General features: G+C 45.1%; 1 protein-coding gene across 2 annotated transcripts; it reads left to right on the forward strand.

The window, feature by feature from the left end:
- Nucleotides 1-7,252: 7,252 nt before the first annotated feature.
- STAR (steroidogenic acute regulatory protein) lies at nt 7,253-23,341 on the forward strand. 2 transcript variants are annotated; one of them, XM_061592521.1, is made up of 7 exons: nt 7,253-7,528; nt 11,222-11,335; nt 11,474-11,601; nt 12,767-12,925; nt 13,913-14,097; nt 17,114-17,220; nt 19,709-23,341. In XM_061592521.1, exons 1-7 carry the CDS (start codon nt 7,465-7,467, stop codon nt 19,768-19,770), a joined length of 819 nt encoding a protein of 272 aa, XP_061448505.1. In that variant the 5' UTR covers nt 7,253-7,464; the 3' UTR covers nt 19,771-23,341. The 2 variants fall into 2 exon arrangements, with proteins under 2 accessions (XP_061448505.1, XP_061448504.1); XM_061592520.1 differs by having other exon boundaries at nt 17,114-17,207.
- The last annotated feature ends 190 nt before the right edge of the window (nt 23,342-23,531 follow it).

Consider the following 23,531-nt stretch of genomic DNA (forward strand, 5'->3'; position numbering starts at 1 on the left):
AGCATTCATCCTGATTGGTTGGCGTGAAATTCATGGGGAGGTTACACAATATTGGCTGTTGATTCAGCATTCATTCTGATTTGTTTGCCGGGAGGTTATACTTCTTGCTGCATGGAAACATGCTATAACCAGGGGTGTAATTGACCAGGATCTTGGGGTTGTGTGTGTCTTAGAGACCTTTTGAAGAACAAGGTCCCAGAAGGGTCCCTAGGTCTCCAGCATCCTGTAAGCCAATCAGCATGAAGGGGGAGTGTGTTGGCCACTGAGAAGAGTCTTCTAACATGCTTCCTTGTCCTTTCCTGCTGATTGGAGCCAATCAGAGTGAAAGGAGATCAGTCAGCCACTGAGAAGACTCTGGAGGGTCTTCTCAGCAGCTGAAACTCCCCATTTCATGCTTATTGGCTCCTAGGGGTAACTGTTGTTGTGGGAGAAGGCATTAACAAGGATCTCATTCTCATCCCAGCAGCAAAAAGGGGAGGGGGAGCATGGCTGTGACTATCATGATGGGACCCTGCACTTCTGAATTTGCCATTACACTATGGGCTACAACAGATGGTCAACCTGCTCATGTGCTTCTATATCCACCATGATATGTTTGCCTGGGATAAATACAGGCATACCCCGCTTTAACATACGCAATGGGACCAGAGCGTGTATGTAAAGTGAAAATGTACTTAAAGTGAAGCAATTATCTATGCATGTACTGCACTGCAATCGCCACTAGATGGCAGCAGTGTCATGCCATTAATTGCAATTGTAATTGCAAAGCACGCGTACTTTAAGCGGGGTATGGTGGCGTATGGAGCATGTACGTTATAGCGAGGCGACGTTAAGTGAAGCGACGTTAAGCGGGGTATGCCTGTAGTTGTGCATAGCCAATATATGAAGTCCCTGCCTGAGATATACTTTTAAAGCACTTTTATACCACTTTCATGGTACAAAACAGTCATGGCAATTGTTATCCCACACTTGCCAGTGTATTTTCCTGTCACTTTCCTTACTGCAAAAAGGAAGGCTTTGGGGAAGGGGGGGGGGGAGAAAGCAGGTTTGTTGCACAAGATTGCCAAATCAACTTGAATTTGCTGGTATGAAGCGATGGAATCCCACCTGAAAATAGCACCAGTCTGGAAGCACCCTTTGTTAGCTTTAGACTCTTATGGACCCCCACCCTTCTTTAGATGGTAATAGGCCTCTCCAGACCTCCCTTTTGTGCATTCATGATGATTTGTGCTTATGATGGAACAGTGGAGACTGGTCTGTGAGGGCGAATGGTGCACTGCCCCACCAACCTCATTCTGCTGCCCTCAGCCCGCCCCTACCTGCCTGCCTTTTTACTTGCAACCAGCCCAGGGGGTGGCCTTGACTATCAGCTTCTTCTTCGTTTCAGTGCTGCCCTTATAGAACTCAGCAGGGAGGAGGATTGGGACAAAAGCAAAATTTGTTGTCTCTGCCTGTCATTGGCTCTGGCTCCAAGTACTGTTGGGCTCCCTGTCTTCCATCCCACCAGTCCCACTGAGCACCACCCATCACTGTGATGGATTGGGGCAGTTAATATGTGATCCTGCATGTCTTATAGCTTCCTGCTGAAATCTTTTAACTTTTTATACCACAAATGTTTCACTTTATTTTTTCTCCCTCCTGCTTTTGTTGTGCTATAGTGCAGGACCCCTCCTCCAGATGGCAATCATGCGACAACATTGGAGAAACATCACAGAGAAACTCATAAAGTGGAATGATGTGTGAACAGGCTTCTCCCACTGATGCACTATTATTGCGTCAATGGCATGTTGCAGGATACACCCCCAAAACATCACAACAAAACAAAAACACTCTGGAAGGGCCCAATGTGGTAACTCGCAGAATGTGGTAAGCCAGCCCTGCTGCGTTTGAGGGCCCTCCTGCTCAATCTGTTGAGTGGGGTCCTGGACGTCTGCTCCAAAGTCCTGTCCTGATGGCACTACAGCTCAGTGGGAGAACAGCTGCTCTGCAGGCAGAAGGTCCCAGGTTCAGTCCCCAGCATCTCCACATAGAGCTGGGAAAGAACCTTGCCTGAAAACCTGGAGAGCTCCTGCCAGTCAGTTTAGATAATATTGAGCTAAAAAAGGTAAAGGTGTCCCCGCACTTGTAGTGAGAGTCGTTTCCGACTCTTAGGGTGACGTCTTGCGACATTTACTTGGCAGACCGTATATATGGGGTGGGGCCAGTTCCTTCCCCGGCCTTTCTTTACCCCCCAGCATATGCCGGGTCCTCATTTTACCGACCACGGATGGATGGAAGGCTGAGTGGACCTCGACCCCTTTTACCAGAGATTCGGCTTCTTCCTTCCATTGGAATCGAACTCCGGCCGTGAGCAGAGCTTCGGAGAGCTTCGGCTGCGTTACCACCGCTTACCACTCTGAGCCACGGAGCTAGATTGAGCTAGATGGATCAATAATCTAACTCATTGTTAGGCAGTTTCTTATACTCTTGCTGATCCAAGATTAAGGGTGTGCCAGAGGTTGGAAAAGTTATTTTTTTGAACTACAACTCCCATCTTGGAGGTCACTGATTCATAGGGTCGCCATAAGTCGTAGTCGACTTGGAGGCACATAACAACAAAAACAACTCCCATCAGCCCAATCCAGTGGCCATGTTGGCTGGGGCTGATGGGAGTTGTAGTTTTAAAAAGTAACTTTACTTTTCCAAGCTCTGACTGTAACCCTATACCCACTTATCTGGGAGTAAGCTCCACTGAACTCAGTGGGACTGAGTAGACATGTACAGGATTACGGTGCAGTGCTATCTTCCTTTTGTCTTTCTTGTAGTTCATGAGCTACATTTGCACTGAGTGTATGACTATAACTTGTCAACATCAAAACTCCACGGAGGTTTATTTGGACCAAAACAAGCAAACAAATCCTTATTCATGGGTATAGCAGTTCTAACGATGTATCATGCAACAGTCACCATCACATTGGCCTTTTGCTTTTGACCTTGCAAATCACTTTGCAAATTGTACAGTTGACAAGTGGTTTTAAAAAAAAATAAATGCAATAAAATAATGACAAGATATTCCTCTTCAGCAAGAATGCTGTATTATACCCTGTTTGTTAAGACAACAGTGGGGAACCTGGAGCCCTCCAGATATTGCTGGACTACAGTTCCCATCATCCTTGACACCTGGTCATGCAGATTGGGGCTGATGGGAGTTGGAGTCCAGTCCTTATGTTAAGACTTCTCGAACACAAGAAGAGCCTGCTGGATCAGGCAAGTGCCCCATCAAGTCCAGTATCCTGTTCTTAACAGGGGCCACCCAGATTCCAGTGGAAAGCCCACAGAGCTCAAGAGCGCTCTCCCTTCCTGCGATTTCCAGCAACTGGTAGTCAGAACCATGCTGCCTCTGCCTATGGAGTAAAATATTTCCATCAGGGTTAGTACCCACTGGTAGCCTCATCTCCCATGAATTTGTCTGTGAAAGCCAACCAAGTTGTGGGAGTGAATTCCACAGTTTAGGCACTGTGTGAAGAAGGACTTTCTTTTATCTGTCCTGAATCTGCCAACTTTCAGCTTCATTGGAAGTCCAGGTGTAGTCGTCCAGGGTCTCAGGGGGTCTTAGACTCTTTACTATTTTGGGACCAGCAGGGTCCCAATATCTTCAGCATCCTGTGAGACAATCATCACAAAAGGGGAACATCCTGTAAGCCAATCAGCATGAAAGGGGAGTGGGTTAGCCACTGAGAAGAGTCTTCTAATGTGCTTCCTTGTCCTTTCCCGCTGATTGGAGCCAGTCAGAGTGAAAGGAGGTGAGTCAGGCATTGAGAAGACTCTTCTCAGCAGCCAGCACTCTCCCCTTGAGCACTTACTGGCTCCTGGGGATATCTGTTGTGGTGGGAGAAGGCATTAACAAGGATCTCATTCTCAGCCCAGCAGCAAAAAGGGAGGGGGGCGTGGCTGTGACAAACATGAAGGGACCCTGCACTTCTGAATTTGCCACTACACTATTGGATGTCCCTGAGGTCTGGTTTTATGAGACAGAGCCAAAAAATTTTTTTTACTGTTAGCCTTCTCCATATCATGCAATGGAGGCTTGTTCATTGGGGTTAGTGGGGCCCCACCAACCTCAGTCTACCCTTGCCTGCGAGTCTTGCTTATAACCAGTCCCAGGGGCTGGCCCTGGCTGTCAGCTTCCTCCTCCTCCTCAGTCTGTGTTGTCCTTGTAGAACTCAGGAAGGACAAAACTAGAATGTGCTGGCTCCACCTGTCGCCAGCTCAGGCTCCCCGTAATGTCTGGGCTCCCTGCCTCTGCCTCCCCAGTCCCGAGGGGAAGCAGCCACCATGCATCATTTTATGCGCTTCATGTCTTCTCGCCTCTTTCTTGCCTTTTGTCTAAACCAAAAGTGGCCTGATTATGCCACAGACCGGGGCTCTGCACAATTGCGGTGCTCCGACGTGGCAGGCTGGTTTGTACTGGGTACCTCTTCTGCTACAGCAGGGCTTCTGGTGGATGTTGTGCATAGGGTTGCCAGGCTCAGGGCCTGATCCTGATCCTGTATCTTTAGGAGAAGAGAAAGTCATGTCTTTCCCAGCCCTACCTAGAGATGCCAGGGATTGCACTTGAGGCCTTTTGCATGTAAAGCATGTGCTCTAGTGCTGAGTTATGACCCCTTCCTTGCGTCAGCCATCAATCTCACTAGCACATTCTGGACCAGCTTCTGAATAGCTTTCAACCCCATGCAGAGCACATTGGAAAGGTCCAGTTGGGAGATTATCAATGGGGAATGTGGTCATATGAGATATTTATTTATTTCATTAAACTTATAGACTGCCCCATAGCCAAAGCTCTCTGGGCGGTTCACAAGAACAAAAACAACATTAAAAATACATAAGCATATACAATATAAAAACACAATTTAAAAGTACAAAATATTAAGAATTAAAACACTTCCAATAAATGCAACATGATTAAAATAATTAAAATGCCTGGGCGAAGAGGAAAGTTTTAACCTGGCACCGAAAAGATAGTAACGTTGGCGCCAGGCGTATCTCCTCTGGGAGGGTGTTCCACAATTCGGGGGCCACCACTGAAAAAGACCTTTTTCGTGTTGCCGCCCTCCGAGCTTCCCTATGAGTAGGCACTCGGAGGAGGGTCTTCGACGTTGAGCATAGTGTACGGGCAGTTTCATATCGGGGGAGGCGTTCCAACAGGTATTGTGGATATATGCACCTAATAACATTCTTAGCTGTTGTGTGTTCATTTATGCAGGCCAGTGGTCCTAACACTTTAGGCACTTTTTTCCTGCAGGAGAATGGTGAGTCCTGAGCAAAGTACTCTCAGATGTGGGGAAAGTATTCCGGCTAGAAGTGGTGGTTGATCAACCCCTGGACTGTGTCTATAGCGAGTTAGTGGAAAGGATGGAACAGATGGGAGAATGGAACCCAAATGTCAAAGAAATCAAGGTAAACACGCACAAAAATGCATTCCCAGGAAAGGGAGACTATACTAATGGGTTATGCATTCAACTCTGCAAGGAATATGAAGCACACATTTTGCCTGATTGGGATCTTTTGTAGCTATTAGTAGCAAAAGTACCTTGTAGAGTAGAGATAGCAGAAGGTAGATTAGGATTTACTGGAAAATCTCTGGATGATTAAAAGTGGCTCCCAGTGATTTAACAATAGCAGCTCCCAGTGATTTAACAATAGCAAATAGAATGCTAGCATTGTGCTAATTAATGAGTTAACCTCAGCTGCCCCCGCTAACCTCCCATGGCAGGTCCCCCACAGGCAGGCCTAACAGCAGCTGGGGAGCTGTTTGCGGAAGCACATGAAGTTCTTGGGTATGGAATTTGCTGAGATGGGGGGCCGGGGCCAGATCATGCAGCCCCGTTTCCCCTCCATGGGTTCTTGAAATGGGTGGAGCATAGCTTCTGCATCAGGCTAAGCTGAGCCCACCTTGTTGCACAACTAGGGTTGCCAGGTTCAGGGCCTGAGACTCATCCTGTATCTTTAGGAGAAGAGAAAGTCAGCCAAGTGCAGGTGTGCTTGCAACACTGTAATGGGAAAAACCACAAGGTGGAATTCTCCCTTCCCCCCTGCACAACTTTTAAAGATACAGAAGACCTCTTGGTTGCCAGGCCTGGCCTCCAAGACGTCTTCTGTATCTTTAAAAGTTGTGCAGGGGAAATGGAGAAACTCCATACCCAAAATCTTCATGTGCTCCCGCAAACAGCTCCCCAGCTGCTGTTAGGCCTGACTGTGGGGGACCTGCCATGGGAGTGTCAGCCTAGGCTGGCAAGTAACTGATATACTGCATTTATTGTCAGGATCACCGGTGGAGAGGGAAAGGCCAACCTTCCCCACTGCAGGCTGCCATCCTGATGAAAGCCATCCCCTCCCCATGCCTGCTATTATTATTTTTTAAAACCCTGACATGTTTCCAAAAGACACATTTAGCATCTCCTTGCAGTTTGGCCCTAACCTTGTGTTTATTGTGTAACACCCAGAGCATTTCCTGGATGCATGGAGATCTGCACCCTGGGTCGCTCCTCTCACAGTTCAACACTCTGCCCACAACACCATAGATAGAATAGAATCATAGAATCTTTGTGGCTGAAGGGACCTTGGAGGTCATCCAGACCATCCCTTGGCTCAAGATAGGGATCTTACAGCACAGCATCCTTGACAGAAGGATGCTTCAGGAGCTCCTGTGGAAGCATTTGACCTGCTGCTGGAGGCTGCTCCCTTAGGGCAAATGGGGAGCCGCCCCATCAGCCTCAGTGGCTCCCACCTGCCTGCCTTCTTGCTTGCAACCAATCAAGGGGGTGGCCCTGGCTGTCATCTTCCTCTTCCTTAGTCTCAGGATTGCCTTTGTAGAACTCATCAAGGAAAAGGACGGGGGCAAAACTGGAATGTGTGGACTTTGCCGGTCGGATTGGCCCTGGCGCCACCTACCCTTGGGCTCCCTGCTTTCCCAGTGGGCACCAGCCGCCCCCGCTATGTCCGATGCCAGCTGTCCTTTCATCCCAGCAGGGCGCTGGGCCTGATTGCACAAGAAGCAGACGCTCAGCCGGCGGAGTGAAAGGAAAAGCTTCCGCGGCTGAATTGGTTTGTTCGCTGTTGAAAAAGCTCAGCAACCCTGCCAGGAAAGCAGCTGGCAACCTTCGACGCAGGCTTCCTGGCTTACAAGATTTTCAGCCCGTGCAGCCCGCCCTCTGCCGGGTGGGGGTGGTCTTCCTCTTGCAAGACCCACGCCTTCCACCCTCCGGCCCCCACCGCCCTGCCAGCTCATGAGGTGAGGGGCTTGTCCTTGGTGTCAGCCAGCCTGCTGTAAGTGATGTCTCTTCTTATCTCGCTGCTGACAAACCATCATCCTTCATCGGGCCTATTTAAGGCAGGGGAGTGCAGAAGGCACCAGCAAAACAGCCGCACAGAGTCTCAGAGGTACAAGGAAGCCGGGATCGTTCGCCGCTTTTGCCGACTGCTGCGATGCTGCCAGCGACTTTCAAGCTGTGTGCCGGCATCTCCTACAGACACCTGCACAGCACAATGGGTAAGGACAACCATAACAGCAGCTGCATATTATTGTTGTTGTTGTTGTTGTTGTTATTATTATTATTGCTAGTGGAGATAAGGCGGCATTTGATGGCTGGTGGGGTTAGGTTGGCTGATTACTTATTATGGCATGTATAGATTCCTACCGTTCTTCCCAGGCAGTGTACATGGGGAAGGTAGCTCAGTGGTAGCTCATCTGCCTTGCATGCAGAAGGTCCGAGGTTCAATCCCCGGCACCTTCAGGCATAGACTTCCTGCCTAAAACCCTGGAGGGCCACTGCCAGTCAGTGTAGACAATACTGAGCTAGATGGACCATTCTTCTAGTATAAGGCAACTTCCTATGTTCCTATCTCCCTTGACACGTTGCGTCTCCACAACATCCCTGCGAGTTAAGGTAGGCTGAGAATGATAGGGACTGGCCCGAGGTCACCCAGTGAACTTCAGAGCTGAGCGGGGATTGGACGCTGGGTCTCCCCAGTCCTAGCTTGACAGTCCAGTACATCCCACGCTGCCAGATATAGCAGAAGGTGTGCATGTGTGGATTAAGGTTAGGGACGCATAGGAAGCTACCATATACTGCTTTGGACTGTTGGTCCCTCTAGTTCAGTACCATCCTATCTGGGGATGTCAGAGATTGAACTTGAGACCTTTTGCAGGGAAGGCAGATGCTCTACCCCTGAGCTACATCCCTTCCCCTTTGCCACAAACATGCACAGGGACATTTTTTGAACTACAACTCCCATCAGCCCAATCCAGTGGCCATGCTGGCTGGGGCTGATGGGAGTTGTAGTTCCAAAAAAGTAACTTTTCCAAGCTCTGGCAGCTGCCTGCTACTAGGTTAAACGATTTGCTCATCTCATCCAGCGTAGCCTTCGAGGGGAGTTGAGTGCACTGCAAAGCGCCATGCTGCTGAGATGCTAGCCCTTCCGCTATCCTAATTTCCCAGGGGTATCTAGGCATATAAATTAGCGTATGCACATTTTATGCAAGCTTGTACAAATAATAACAACATAAATGGTTGTTTCTAAAGTACCGCCAAAGCAAAATGCTACCAACATGGGCGTGTAGGGTGTTGCAACATAGGATGCTGCCTTATACCAAGTCAGACCATTGGCTGTAAGAACGTAAGAAGCGCCTGCTGGATCAGGCCAGTGGCCCGTCTAGCCCAGCACTCCGTTGTCACAGTGGCCAACGAGGTCCAACTAGCTCAGTGTATTGTCTACACTGACTAGCAGCGGTTCTCCAGATCCCCTACCTGGAGATGCCGGGGATTGAACCTGGGACCTTCTGCAGGCAAGGCAGGTGCTCTGCCACTGAGCTGCAGCCCATCCAAAATATAGCTGCTCACAGTAGAAGAGGGGTCTGGGATTTTATTTCTTACGGAGGGCCGTTGACTCAGGGGAATGTGTGTGAATGTAGCTGACTGTCAGCAGTGGCGGAAGTGGGCAGAGTTTTCAGCATTGTGAAAATCTCTCTTTCTCTGTCTGCCGCTCCATTTCTGCTGGCTGCATGAAACGAGGGTCTCATTTCCCCAGCATCTGTATAAAGGTTATGACTCAGGGTTGGGGAACCAGGCCGTGGCCCTCCAGATGTTGTTGGATTTTGACTCCCGTCGGCTTCAACCAGCATGACTGAGGATCACAGATGGTGGGGACTGTAGGTTCCCCACCCCCTATTTATATTGTCACGAACTCTGTCCTTTCCAGAGGATCTGTGGGCTCGGCTTTCACACAATATTTGCTAGTTTTAAAAGCTGCTATAGTCATAGGTCAGTGTGTATAGCACTCTGATTGATCTGATGTGTTATCTGCATGACAATGATTCAATTAAATTCATTTTGTTTTTTATGGAAGGCTGGGAATAAACAGGTGTCTACAGGAGGTACATTATTTACTGGTGTGTCTGCAGTGGACATGCCTTTTCCAGATGTTGTACAATGTGCTCTTTAAGATCGAGCAGGAGGAGCGAGGAAAACAAGTTCTCCCACTTTGTAGCCAATTCAGCAGTGCTTTGTGCTGATTGGCTTTCCACTATGATGTCACAAATTACTATTTCCAGAGCAGTTTTGCTACTACAGCCCCCCCAAAAAGATGCATGCTTATTATCTTGTTTTTAAGATAATAAACAAACACATTTTCAAATGGATACATGTGCAGGCAGTGCTTTAAAACTTTGTTCTTTAATCTTGGGTTCCATCCCTGACAATTTGGCTAAAACTGACTGGGATGATGGGAGTTGTAGTCCAACAACATCTGGGGACTTCAAGAATTCTGCTTTAGACCATAAAAAATCCAAACAGGAGGTAGTATTCGATGCTAGCCTTACACACAGTAGACCGATTGATGGTAACAGGCATGACTATCTTAGGTTTATTAATTTCAGTGGGTCTACTCTTAGAAGGACTTAAGTGAATACAACCCAGTACTCCTAATTTCTTACCAGATGGAAGTGCAGTGCACTCTGTGCTCCAATGTAAGAGTCATTTCTTGGCATTACCCTTTTGCACCCAGACCCACCCAAAATGATGAGGCAGACACAAGCCTATGGATTAAGAACGGGCAACATTTATTAATGCCAATTAATGAATTGAAGCACATTAGACCAATTAAAACCAATGATAGAAAATGAAAACTGGATTTAAGCCAAGCCTTGAGATTGAGATCTGTGAAGGGGACCTGGATAATTTTAAAAGATCAGTGTGGACTCCTATAAATCTGAGTGCTATGAAACTTAACTCCAGTAGCTCTGATTTTTGAGCGAGTAACCTTGGCTCAAGGCTGCAGAGTAGTGAACTAGCTACTCCCGGCTTTCATTGCTGGCACATTAACTGTGCCTAGGGAATCATGTCCCTCTCACCCCCGACTCCAGCCTTGAGGCATTGAGTCTGTGATCTGGGCAGTCCTCAAGGAGGGCTCCTGTACCCAGCATCTGGCCTTGAGGCTTTGATGGATAGGTCTGAGGAAGCCCCCTTTCACCTTCTAGAAGGTGCCTCAGGGTTCTCACCGAATTATCTTCAATGTAAGAGTCATTTCTTGGCATTACCCCTTTCTGCAATGCTGATGAACACCAGACCAACAGGTACACTTTTTTTTGCAGGGAAAACCACTGGCAGCTATTCCCTTCTTCTGCACAGGGCTAATTTTAGGGTGGAGGGGGGAAGCACTGGCCCTCAAGCTCAAAGGGGGCCTCACGTTTAGACACCGGCTCTTTTTTCTCCCCCCTTTTTTTGCATTTGATTAGTTTTGCAACTTGTTTGCATGCTGATCCAATCAAAATGTGACACATTCTCTTAACCTCGAGCTGCTAACGTAAGCAAATAAGAAATGTGATTGGGAAAAGATTTGATTCTTTTAAGTGATATAGGGTTTGTCATGTGAACAAGTTGAAAATGGTCCTCAGTATTAATAAAAGTACAGTATACTATTGCTTTTGATGCCACAAGATTAGACCGTGATGAATGTGTCCTCTCAGATCAGCTGATTATATATACCACACACTCTTTTTTTGGTGCATTATTTGGTTTTCATGTCATTTTAAAGTTATTTTTATAATGACTGGGGCCTCAAAAGCTGGAAATGGCCCATGTGTCTCTGGACCTCTGAGAAGGCCTGCTTCTATGGATTCAAGTACGGTTTCCATGATCATGTTCCGGGTCCCTTTTTCATGCCTATAATGCTTTCCTCTCCTTAGGCTTGAAGAGACAAGCTGCTGTTGCAATTGTCCAGGAGATAAATAAATGTGTACTTACCAGGCCTGGTTCCAGCAAGTGGATCAATCATGTGCGCAGAAGGAGCTCTTTGCTAAGTAAGTATCGTAACAAGGCATGATTCTTGTTGGACAAGGTTTGCCCTTTTCTTTTTGGGTGGCAAAAATCTCTGGTTTGCGGCAGTCATTGAAAACAAGAAGTTGTTTTTTTTAAAATACCCTAATCCAACCTTACAGGTTCTAGACTGGAAGAAAACCACTTCAATGAAATGGAGATGTCCTATATCAAGCAAGGAGAGGAGGCGCTCCAGAAATCACTTAATATTCTTGGAGAACAGAATGACTGGAAAACAGAGACAGTGATGGTAGGCTTGCTGCACTGTTGATGGGTTTCTTATCTGATACTTCCTTTTTCTTCAGTTGCAAAGGCTCAGGGCAGATGTCAGCACTGCTCTTCAGTTAGCGCAGGGGTAGTCAACCTGATGTACTCCAGATGTTATATCTGAACTCTGCAGAGCTGTGTGTAAACCAGGGATAGGGAACCTGTGGCCCTGCAGATGATGTTGGATTCCAGCTCTCATCAGCCCTAGCCAACAAAGCCGATGGTCAGGGATGGTGGGAGTTGTAGTCCAACAACATCTGGAAGTCCACTGGTTCCCTGGTTTAAATTACAGTTAGTGAGAACAAGCCAGGATAAATCCATGGTTTCCAATCCAGGTGTGTTTGCAAACCAAGGTTTAAACAAACTACAGTTCTCTGAGTGTGAATGTCAGCAGGAAATGTGGTTTATTTAAAGCTGAAAACAGATCCTTCTGATCTTCTTCTCATGGGCATGAAAGAAATGAGGGCATTGCACAAGCCAGTGGCTTGTTGTGGCTTGTTCCTCTATGGAAAACAACAACTTTATGCTTGAAATGGGCCTCATTCTGTTTATCCTTCCCCATCTCTTCCCTGTCTTCTCACCCTTTTAAAAAAAGCAAATATTTTGGTCCCACTGATGTAATTCTACTTAGGTTGCACTTGTAGGGCCTGCTCCACTAATTCAGCAGTAGCCAAACTTGGTGCTCTCCTGATGTTGCTGGACCTCAACTCCCATCCTCCCTGACCATTGGCCATGCTGGCTGGGGCTGATGGGAGTTGGAGTCCAAAACCCATCTGCAAAATGACAGGTTCCTCATTCCTGGTCCACATGCTGACTGGCAGTAGCTCTATGGTTTCAGACATGTCTTTCCCAGCCCTACCTAGAGATGCCAGGGATTGCACTGGAGGCCTTTTGCATGTAAAGCATGTGCTCTAGTGCTGAGTTATGACCCCTTCCTTGCGTCAGCCATCAATCTCACTAGCACATTCTGGACCAGCTTCTGAATAGCTTTCAACCCCATGCAGAGCACATTGGAAAGGTCCAGTTGGGAGATTATCAATGGGGAATGTGGTCATATGAGTTATATTCACCTAAGAACATTCTTAGCTGTTGTGTGTTCATTTATGCAGGCCAGTGGTCCTAACACTTTAGGCCCTTTTTTCCTGCAGGAGAATGGTGACAAAGTCTTGAGCAAAGTACTCCCAGATGTGGGGAAAGTATTCCGGCTAGAAGTGGTGGTTGATCAACCCCTGGACTGTGTCTATAGCGAGTTAGTGGAAAGGATGGAGCAGATGGGAGAATGGAACCCAAATGTCAAAGAAATCAAGGTAAACATGGACAAAAATGCATGCCCAGGAAAGGGAGACTATACTAATGGGTTATGCATTCAACTCTGCAAGGAATATGAAGCACACATTTTGCCTGATTGGGATCTTTTGTAGCTGTTAGTAGCAACAGTACCTTGTAGAGTAGAGATAGCAGAAGGTAGATTAGGATTAACTGGAAAATCTCTGGATGATTAACAGAATAACAATAAAGTGGATTTACCGAAAAATCTCTGGATGATTAACAGAATAACAATAGGGTGGCTGGCTCCCAGTGATTAAACAATAGCAAATAGAATGCTAGCATTGTGCTAATTAATGAGCTAACCTCAGCGTGCCACAAGTGTAAAATATGAGTCTAAATTTGTTGCATCTGACTCGGTCTTTGTGCAGTTCTGTTGGGCAATTTCAAACTCTTGTGGTAGAATCTGATATGTAATAATGCAGACATAGATGAGCAATTGTATGTGCAGGTTATCCCACTTGTACAGCTTGTAGGGTGCAGTTGGTAATTGACTACACCCAATCCTACATTCTAAGGACATACAAAGAGACCTGCTAGATCAAACTGACAGCATACCACCTCTGACAGTGGAGGCAGAACCTAGCCATCACGGCTAGTAGCCTTGGATAGTCTTATCCTCCATTAATTTGTCTAAACCAAGTTGGTGGCCATCACTACATCTTTTGAGCCACTCTTATGCACTTGGGGCTGCTTGGTGGCCCCTATGCACTGTATGCACACCACCAAACAAATGCTGCCAGTGTTGGCAGTATTGATCACCTTTCAGGAGCAAAGGCAATCTCCTTTTCTGTCGTGCCTCTCCCCTTCCTAAGGAAATCAGCACTGTGATCTCTTCAAAAGAGAGAGAGGAAGGGACTTTGTTGTGCACAGCAGTAACTCTCTTCAAATAAAAGAAATAAAATGCAATAAATATCTCTGTACGCAAACTGACAACGCTTTGTTTTTACTGGCCATCTTCCTTGTAGATCTTGCAGAAGATCGGCACAGACACTGTGATCACTCATGAAACTGCAGCACCGACCCCTGGCAACATAGTTGGGCCACGAGACTTTGTGAGCGTCCGCTGTTCCAAGAGGCGTGGTTCGACATGTGTTCTAGCTGGCATGTCTACCACCTACGCAGCAATGCCTGAACAAAAAGGTGTTATCAGGTAGAGTCCCCCCGCTTTTAATTGCCTTCACCTTTACTTAATTTGTGTAGATCAGGGTTGGCAACGTGGTGGTCTCCAGATGTTGTTGGACTATAGTTCAGCTGCAGTCAACATGCCCAATGGTCAGAGATGATGTTGAGAGCTGTAGTCTATCAACATCTGGAAGACACCAAGTTGGGTACCCCTGGTAGTAGGATGATTCTGGCATTAGCAGATCAGGCACAAGAGACCAGCAGAGACTGGTGGAATGTCCATGACCACAAGGTAGAGCACCAGCAGGCTCTGTAAAATTGCAGAGGATCCTAGGGGTGTGCCTCAAGGGTCACAAATGAGGGTGCCCCCACCTCAAAAGAATTGGGCTGTCCCAGGCAATTGCTATTTCTAGGCTTATTTAGTTAGGCCAGCTCCAGGCATTATTTTTATTTTTATAGTATTTTAAAATATTTTCAATATTCCTTTGGGCATCATGGGCCCATGGGCTTCCCATGGGCTTCCCATGGGCATCTGGTTGGCCACTGTGAGAACAGGATGCTGGACTAAAAGGGCCAGTGGCCTAATGCAGTAGGCTCTTCTTCAGAGCTTGGAAAAGTTACTTTTTTTGAACTACAACTCCCATCAGCCCAATCCAGTGGTCATGCTGGCTGGGGCTGATGGGAGTTGTAGTTCAAAAAAGTAACTTTTCCAAGCTCTGCCCTTCTTATGTTCTTATGTGTTCTGAAGGCACATGAGGCCACCACCTTGCTGAAGCTAAGCTGGTCTGGATCTGGTCAGTGCCTGGATGGGAGAACCACATGTGTGCTGCCTTGAGTTCCGTGATGAAAGAAAGGCGGGATATAAATGTCAGACAATAAAAATAAATAAATAAAATGTTCTTATATTCATATGCCACTTTTCCATGCAAAGCCTGTCCAAAGCAACTTACAAACGATAAAACCCCCTGCAAGTATTAAAAGTCAGTGGGTTGTACCCAATGCTAATCCTATGTGGAGTAAACCCATTGAAATGAATAGACACAGCTAACTTAGGTCCATTCATTCCAGTGGGTCTACTCTGAGTATAACCTAGTTGGATATGACTCAATATTACTCAAACAAAAGATAAAACAGACTCGCAAAGTTAAAAGTGAACTCAGAACTCCATTTCAACAAAAGCATTCCAGCCTCTGTGCAACAAGTGGGACAGAAAGTTACTCAGGAAAGGTCAATTGGAACAAGCGGGTCTTTAAGGCCTTCCAATAAGCCTGAAGTGTAGCTGTATGCCACAGCTCTGCTAGGAGTTCCAAAAATGTGGAGCCACCACAGAAAAGGCCTTATCTCTCATTAGAGAAGATGCCAATTCATACACTCGCTCTACAGGGTAAGATTACATCATTCCATGTGAAAAATTACTGCTGTCATTTCTGGAAAGATACCCAAGGTCACATACACATCTTTCTTATCAGTATGTGATAAGACTGTGCTGGCTGCAGGTGATGGAGGTATAGTCCAAAATGTCTTGGAGGGCATCAGGTTGGTGAAGGCTGAATTAAACATGAGTGAGGAACCTTCGGCCCTCCAGATGTTGCTGGACTACAGCTGCCATCAGCCCTATCAAGCAAGGGCAATCACCCTGGATGATGGGGATTTGTTGTTCAGTGACATCTGGAGGGCCACATCTAGTATAAGAGATCAAGTAAGAAAAATATCGTGAAGAGGCGGCCAGACAGAGGATTCATAAACAAAAACAACTTTAATATAAAACAGTTTATGAAGGGGAAAATAAAACCATGCAGCAAGCTGCTGCTTGTAATATGGAATAGAAACTAAAAGCACAGTGTCTGGGAGTTGATATAAGTATGGCAAGCCAGGAGGGCCAATACACTACAAACTGATTCTACCATGGCACAGCAGGGTAACCTGGGCTTTCCCCCTACACCCCTTTCAAATGCTTTTTAAGATGGTGATTTATTTTTAAGATGTTTTTAAGATGATTTTAGTGTTTTATCTTTTATTTGCCACTCAGGGCTCCTTCTGCGAGGAAGGATGGGACAGAAATTAATCAATCAATCAATCACAATCAATCATTAATAATAATAATAATTAATGATGATGAAGAAGAAGAAGAAATATTTAAATATGGGGAATATCATCACAATAAATGTATTATAAAATTTAGCATGTAGCATTTAACAAAATTAATTTAAAAAATTCATTAATAACCATGAATGCCAGTTCATTAGACAGGGAAAGTTACTTGAATGGAATGCAAAAAGATCTTACAACATTTGGAGATTTCAAATCATGATCAGTTCTAAGTCACAAAGAAGGCAGGCCCTGGGCTTCACCAACGCTGATGAGACTCCACTATCAGTCTAGCATAATCCTCCAGACTAGCACATAACCAGGCAAAGATTAAATCCAAGGGCAGTGAGTGAATCACTGAGAGAGAACAAAGCATATACAGAACAGATTAGGCCAAGGAAAGTTAACCATGAAGCCACACAACAGCTTTACACATATCTATTTGAAATTCTGCATGTAAATTCAGAGGCAGGATTGTTAGGGCATGGTATTGAAATGGCCAAACTTGCAATTGCATATATATATATATAATGTACATTGTTTAGAGACTTATTGTTTATGTTACTTAAAATATGGCATTTTATTAGTAGTAGTAGTAGCAGCTGCCCAGTGGCAGCTAGTGGCTCCATGTCAGTGAGGCAGTAGAATCCACTCTGGGTTTTAGTCCCAACTTTCAAGAAGATGTCCCTTGAAAGCGTCTTGAATGTTCAGAGTAAAACCCAGAGTGAATTAGACTGCCCTACTGACATGGAGCCACTAGCCGCCACTAGTAGCTGCTGTACTGAATGTGGAATTTGTACTTTTATATAACGAATATGGATGTTTGTTGAAATGTAGACCACTTTGAGATTTCTTGAAATATAAAGTGGTATGCAAGTTATAAATAAATAAGCAAGCATATCATGCTGATGTGCTACCATATGCTAATGTGATGATGCACTCCTATCCTTTTACAGAGCTGAGAACGGTCCCACCTGTATGGTTCTTCGGCCTCTCACCGGCGACCCTTCCCAAACGAAACTAACCTGGCTTCTTAGCATCGACTTGAAGGTACATGGACATGGTAGGCTGTGTTAAATCACTGCATCAATTGGTTTCACCACAGACTTCTTTCCTTGCCAGGGATGGTGGAGTTACGGTTGTTTCTTGGTGATGCAACTAACTGGTACCATTTTCATAAATTGCTAAGCCAGTGTCTAGGGCTGTGTGTCCTCTTGGACTATCACTGTTTTTTTTATTCTTTGAACTGTACAAATGATAGGCAAATAAGATCAGTGGTGCTGTGCCAAGAATTCCCCTGCATTTCCCCCTCCCCCCAACTATTCTCCATCAATGAGAAAAGAAATTGTGTTTGTGGAAAGGAGAGAGGAGGACGGAGGAAATTTCAGTGGCATTCTCACTGTTGTTATTATTTTTATTTATTACATTTACATCCCGCCCTTCCTCCCAGTAGGAGCCCAGGACGGCAAACAAAAACACTAAAACACTCTAAAACATCATAAAAACAGACATTACAATATATTAAAACAAAGCATTTTAAAAACACATTGAAAAAACATATTTTTAAAAAGTTTTAAATAGATCTTAAAAAGCAATTCCGACACAGATGCGGACTGGGATAAGGTCTCTCTACTTAAAAGGCTTGCTGAAAGAGGAAGGTCTTCAGCAGGCACTGAAAAGATAACAGAGATGGCGCCTATCTAATATTTAAGGGGAGGGAATCCAAAGGGTTGGTGCCACAACACTAAAGGTCTCGTGAGTAGGGTGTGGGAGTATTGTTGTGCTTACCTTATTTTTGAGATGGCTGAGGGATGTTTGCCTTGTAACTAAGCGATCTTTCTTTCATCTTACAAACCATCTAATCAGTCACCTGGACTCTGCAGCCTTCACTGGTGTTTCAAGGCCAGGGGCTGAAGTCTAAACTTATTCAGAATCTCAGAATATATACAGCCTCATCTGTGATCCACCGGTTCAAAACTTTGCTTTTTTAAGTGGGACACATGGTGTGGGAGGGTCTTTCCTCCTTTCCTTTTCCATAACACTAGAGGTCCTTCCATGAAACTCATTAGCAGCAGATTCAGGACAGGCAAAGGAAAGCACTTTTCTTCACAAAACCCATACATAGCAAAGAATTTACTGCTACAGGGATGTTGTGGCACTTAGTGGCTTAGGTGACATCCACTGTTGAAAATTGGCTGGCGTACAAGGAAATGTTTGAACCAGAAAGGCTGATAGAAAGGAGTGAACACATCTATTGACTAGCCTTAGATTTCCAGATTAAGACAGATGCTCAGACAATATATCATATAGGTTATAGTAACTACAAGTAGGACCTAAAAGGAGTGCATTATTATACAGCACAAATTTTTCAATAGTGACCCCTTAAGAAGACCTGATACAGGTGGAAACACGTATGGTCCTTCGCTAAGTTGACCTTTAGCCAAGTCTCTGTATTAAGTATTTATTGTGAACTTCTCATGTTAAGACATATATGTACACAAGAGACTGTATATTGTACAAACCTTTCATCTTCACGTATGATGACATATGTTATGTGGTGAAGATATTTGTTTTAATTATGTTTTATGTGATAACTATTAAAGAATACAAATTTATATATATATATATTAATACTGGGGATGGGTGAGAATTTCGACTCAGTTTGCATTTCAAGCAGAATTTCTCAAATTTGTAATTTCCGAAACAATATGAAAACCGAAACACAGCCATCCTTTGAAATTCACATTTATTAGACTTTTGGGATACAATTCGCCAACTAAACAATATTTACAAAACTGCATATATTAGGAGAAAGTGTACATAAAAATGAATACATGGGTGAAAATAAAGTGCAATGGCTGGCAAAAATGTGTACCTTTGTCAAAACTGCCCACAAAAATGTGTTTATTTGGAGAAATTTGCACTAAAATGGTGAATTTTCATGAGATTTAAAAAAAAAATTGCAGATCGCTATAGAAATGTAGAGAACTGAATTTAACATTAGAAAAGTTAGAAACTGACAGAACCGAAATAGACAGATCTTTCCATCCTGAATTAATACTGGAGTTAGCAAACTACTTTGCCCAATTTTTTAATTTCAATATTTGTAAAGGCTTGGTTTAGATCCTTAGGTGGTCCATTTTGTTTAGGTTACATCCACACCATACATTTAAAGCACACGGCTTCCCACAAGGAATCCTGGGAAATGTAGTTTATCCCTCACAGAGCTACAGTTCCCAGCACAGTAGCACAGCTGGTCAGAAACAGTCAATTTTAGGGGCTCTCTGTTTAGTTCCCAGCATTCTCCCAGCCCCAAACAAATGGACGGTTAGCATTCTGTGGCCAGAGAATGCTCAGTCCTCATGAGGAGGTGCGTCCTCTGACAGCATGTGATGTCCTGCTGACCTCGGGGGTTGACAACACCTCTGTTATACAGCAGGTCCCATTTGCTGCCCTGGGCTTCTGCTGGGAGGAAGGGCGGGATATAAATCAAATAATAAATAAATAAATGTAACACAGCTCTTCCATCCATTGCTTTTGTTTCCTTCCAGGGATGGTTGCCAAAGACACTCATCAACCAAGTCCTCTCCCAGACCCAGGTGGATTTTGCTAAACATCTACGCAACCACTTGACCAGCAATTCCGCCTCCATGCTGCAGGCTGCATGCCACTGAAACAAAATCACCTCTCCCTCCCTCCTCCTGGGTGATGCCCCTTCCCCTGCTCACGGTCCACTTGTTAACAAGACTCTTCCTCTGGCAGCTGAAGCCTTCTGCTGTAGGAAATGGCTGAAATGTAAATGTACTGCCTTCAATTCCAACTTATGGCGACCCTACGAATAGGGTTTTCATGAGGCTGAGAGGCAATGACTGGCCCAAGGTCACCCAGTGAGTTTCATGGCTATGTGGGGATTCAAACCTTGGTCTCCCCAGGTCATAGTCCAACACCTTAACCACTACACTACACTGGCTCTCGGACATTAACCTCTTCTGCTTGCTGGCTCCTCCGAGTGCTTCCCGAGAAGTGGCATTTTTTACTTTCTCCCAAAGTGGTGTGTGTGTGCTGAGGTCTGCATGTCCTCAGGGGTGGTCTGTTGTAGACTAGTGATGGCATTGCCAGAGCCAAAAGGGAGATTTGGCCATCCCCATTTCTCTCTCTTCTCCCCCCCTACATCCTGTTCAGTTGCCAGAGGGACAAATCACTCGTCAGAGGTCTGAACTGATGGCTTGCACAAATCTTTTGAAATTAGGCCGAGGGCCAAAAATTACCCACTGCTGGGTCTAAAGGGTCAGCCAGCACGAATATTGGCACTGGCGGCTAGCTTCATTGATCCTCTGAGAATGCTTTTATGAAAAAGTGCAGGGTTGAGTAGATTTTGCATCCCCATGTTTTTAACAAAGGGTTCCTTTTGAAAGACATGCCTGAAACCTCGTTTTAGAGCATCTTGAAAACAGAACCAAGTTAATAAAGCTCATATGAGAACTTAAGCCATGATCTCAAGTATGCTTGCTTTTTAAAATCCACCACGTAAATACATCTTTTAAATTTATTGCATTTTTATACAAGACTTGTGTTCCAGGAATACAGGATGTGCTTGGTCCTCTATTTTTTTCTTCCAATAAGACTGTGGGATAGTTTCAGGAAGAGTTCCTCCAGACAACATATTTATTGAGCATTCATCCTGTTGTGCTTGCAGAAAGCTTATGTGGGAGGTTAGATGATATCCGCCTTATTTCAGATTTGTCTTGTATGACAATACGCATTCCTTCTGATTTTTCTTGCAGGGTGTTCATATACCCTGTTAATCATGTGTTTATTCCATGCTTTTAAATGCATTTCCCTGTCACTTTTCTAACAAAAAAATCAGTCTTTTTTGAAGTGGATTGGTTGCAGTAGGGTGAGATTCACTTTAATTGTGCAAAACTACATTTCCCAATATGTGCTTTAATCCCTCCCGCAAAATACTGACAGCCTAGAACAGAGATGGAGAATCCTGTGGCCCTCCAGTTGTTGCTGAACTACAACTCCCTGCAAGCATCGCCAATGACCAGGGATGATGGAAGCCATAGTTCAGTGACTTCTGGAGGGTCAAAGGGTCACCACACCTGGCCTAGAGGGGCTCTGAGAGGTTGTGATTGGCCCAGGATCAACCAGAAATCCTCAAGGCTGAGTGAAGATTTGAACCCGAGTCTCTGCAGTCTAATTCTAGCAGCATTCAACCTACTCCACTGCATGGGTTCTTAGGGCCTGATTTAGGATCAGTCTGCCTGGGTCAGTTCATTCCTGAATCTATCTCATCTCTTAGATATTTAGCACTCAGCTACCCTCCACTAAAATGAGTGGTCAAGAAACCTCAGCTTGCTGGCAGAGCTGAGGTCTTGTGTGCAGAAGGGCTCATGCTCAATCCCTGGCCTCTCTAATTAAAAACAAAGGATCGGGTTAGCAGGTGCTATGGAAGACCTCTGCCTGAGATCTCAGAGAGCTGATGCTAGTCAGAGCAGACAAAACTAGGTTAGATGGCCAAACAGTCTGACCTGCTATACATAAGGTAAGGGCACAAGAGCCCTACTGGATCAGGTCAGTGCCCCATCTAGTCCAGCATCCAGATGAAGTGCACAAGCAGCATCTGACTGAAGGACTCTTCCCCCTTGCGATTCCCAGTAACTGGTACTCAGAGGTATACTGCCTGATAGTAGAGGTAGAATATAGTTATGACAGCTTCCTGAGTTCCAAATGGCCTCTTTTCTTGAAGTGCAGTGCCCAAGGTGACATCCAATCTGAAAGCTTTTGTATATGGCATTAGGTCACAGCTGGTGCCTGTTTAGGTTCGCAGAGGACTCCGTGCAAGATGCTCTCAGCGCACACCCAATTCTCCCAGTTTGCCAGTTGCCTCTCCCTGTAAGCCCAACCCACACCAGCTCCCAGAGAGAGAGAGAAGGCATGCAAAAGTTAGTGCTCCTCGCTTGCTTATTTGAAGGCAGCAGGTGAACAGGTAGCATCAGCAAGCAAGAACAGCAGGGCAAGGAGGCTCCAAGGATGGGCCACAGACATGGGCGTCAGCAGGTGCTCAACAATGCCAGCCCCTGCTCATGGCTGTTTCAAACATGCAAGTTGACCAATGCAGTTTGAACTCTCCCTTAGTCTTAATGGGCTCCTGGTTAGCTGGGCAAGACGCTCAATGTTTTGTCTGCATTAAAAATGCAACTGATAATCACTTTGCATTAAAGCATTAAACCATACAATTGCTGAACATCCTTTGTAGCTTAAAAGCCACAACCAGCAGTCAGACCCTTCCAAAATTCATAGATAAAAATAGGGTCAGCCTTGTGTATTTTTAACACCTCTATTTCCTTTCCAAAGCTCTCTGGCCAAATCTCTTCCCATCTCCACCCGCCAAAATGCAAATATCCGTTTCTGATGACTTTGCTGGATTCAGCCCTATCTTTTGGCAGAAGGTCCACAGCTCAGTGGCAGAGCATCTGCTTTGCATGCAGACACCTCCAGGTTCAGTTCCTAGTATCTCCAGGTGAGAGAACTCTGGCTGAAATCCTGGACAGCCACTGCCAGTCAGTGGTGACAATACTGAGCTAGATGGACCAATGTCTAACATAGTATATGGCAGTTTCCTCTCTTTCTCAGAACCATAGCAGAGGAGGAAAGTTAATCCCCAGTGCAATCGCCGTAACTAGCAGCCATTCTCTCCTTCCCCCTGGCTCCAAGCTGTTAACAAAATCTGCAGTTTAAATGCAAAGCTATTTGATATTTAATGTCATGTGTAAGTTAGGGTCATCAACCAAGTTAAAATAAGCCAGGTACACTCCTAAACTCTCTTTGGGAATCTGTGATCTCAGAAGTCTGGCCTTGGAGTTGGCACATTAGCCAACTTCACCACAGCTTTTACTATTTCACCTACCTGGATCCTTGAATATGCCACTGCTTTCAGCCACCTATAAAAAAATCCAGTTTGTAGGTATTTTTTCCTTGTTTGCAGTTGGACAAAGTGTTTACTTAATATTTATTCGAAGATGAAAAATTGTTCTGTTTGACTTTTGCATACCAGCAGAACTGTGTAACATGAAGATTTGGTGTGCTAACACACCCAAGCTATGTGAAAAAGAATAACTACTTCTTTTGACCTGAGACATTAAAAAGTAGCAGAAAACACAGCACAGGAATTATGCAAGGCAACTGTTACAACTTTGTGATTCTACCCTTTTGAAAATAAAAATGAAATATTTTAAAAATCCTGCATATAACTCCTTTTTTTTGCCTGTGTGAATAAAATTTGAGGCTCATGTAACTGAAAGATGTCTGGCCCTGATAATATAGACATGGCCTATAATAAATGGCAGAGAAAGAGATGTGCATTTTGCT

Source organism: Rhineura floridana, chromosome 12 (genome assembly GCF_030035675.1).
Source record: "Rhineura floridana isolate rRhiFlo1 chromosome 12, rRhiFlo1.hap2, whole genome shotgun sequence".
Lineage (NCBI taxonomy): Eukaryota > Metazoa > Chordata > Lepidosauria > Squamata > Rhineuridae > Rhineura > Rhineura floridana.

What these genes read in the sequence shown, in the direction of transcription:
- STAR (XM_061592520.1), top strand. Translation starts at nt 7,465, where the DNA reads ATGCTGCCAGCGACTTTCAAGCTGTGTGCCGGCATCTCCTACAGACAC. An exon ending in CAGAAGGAGCTCTTTGCTAA is followed by an intron (nt 11,336 to 11,473) that starts GTAAGTATCGTA and finishes CCAACCTTACAG; the next exon opens with GTTCTAGACTGGAAGAAAAC. An exon ending in GGAAAACAGAGACAGTGATG is followed by an intron (nt 11,602 to 12,766) that starts GTAGGCTTGCTG and finishes TTTTTCCTGCAG; the next exon opens with GAGAATGGTGACAAAGTCTT.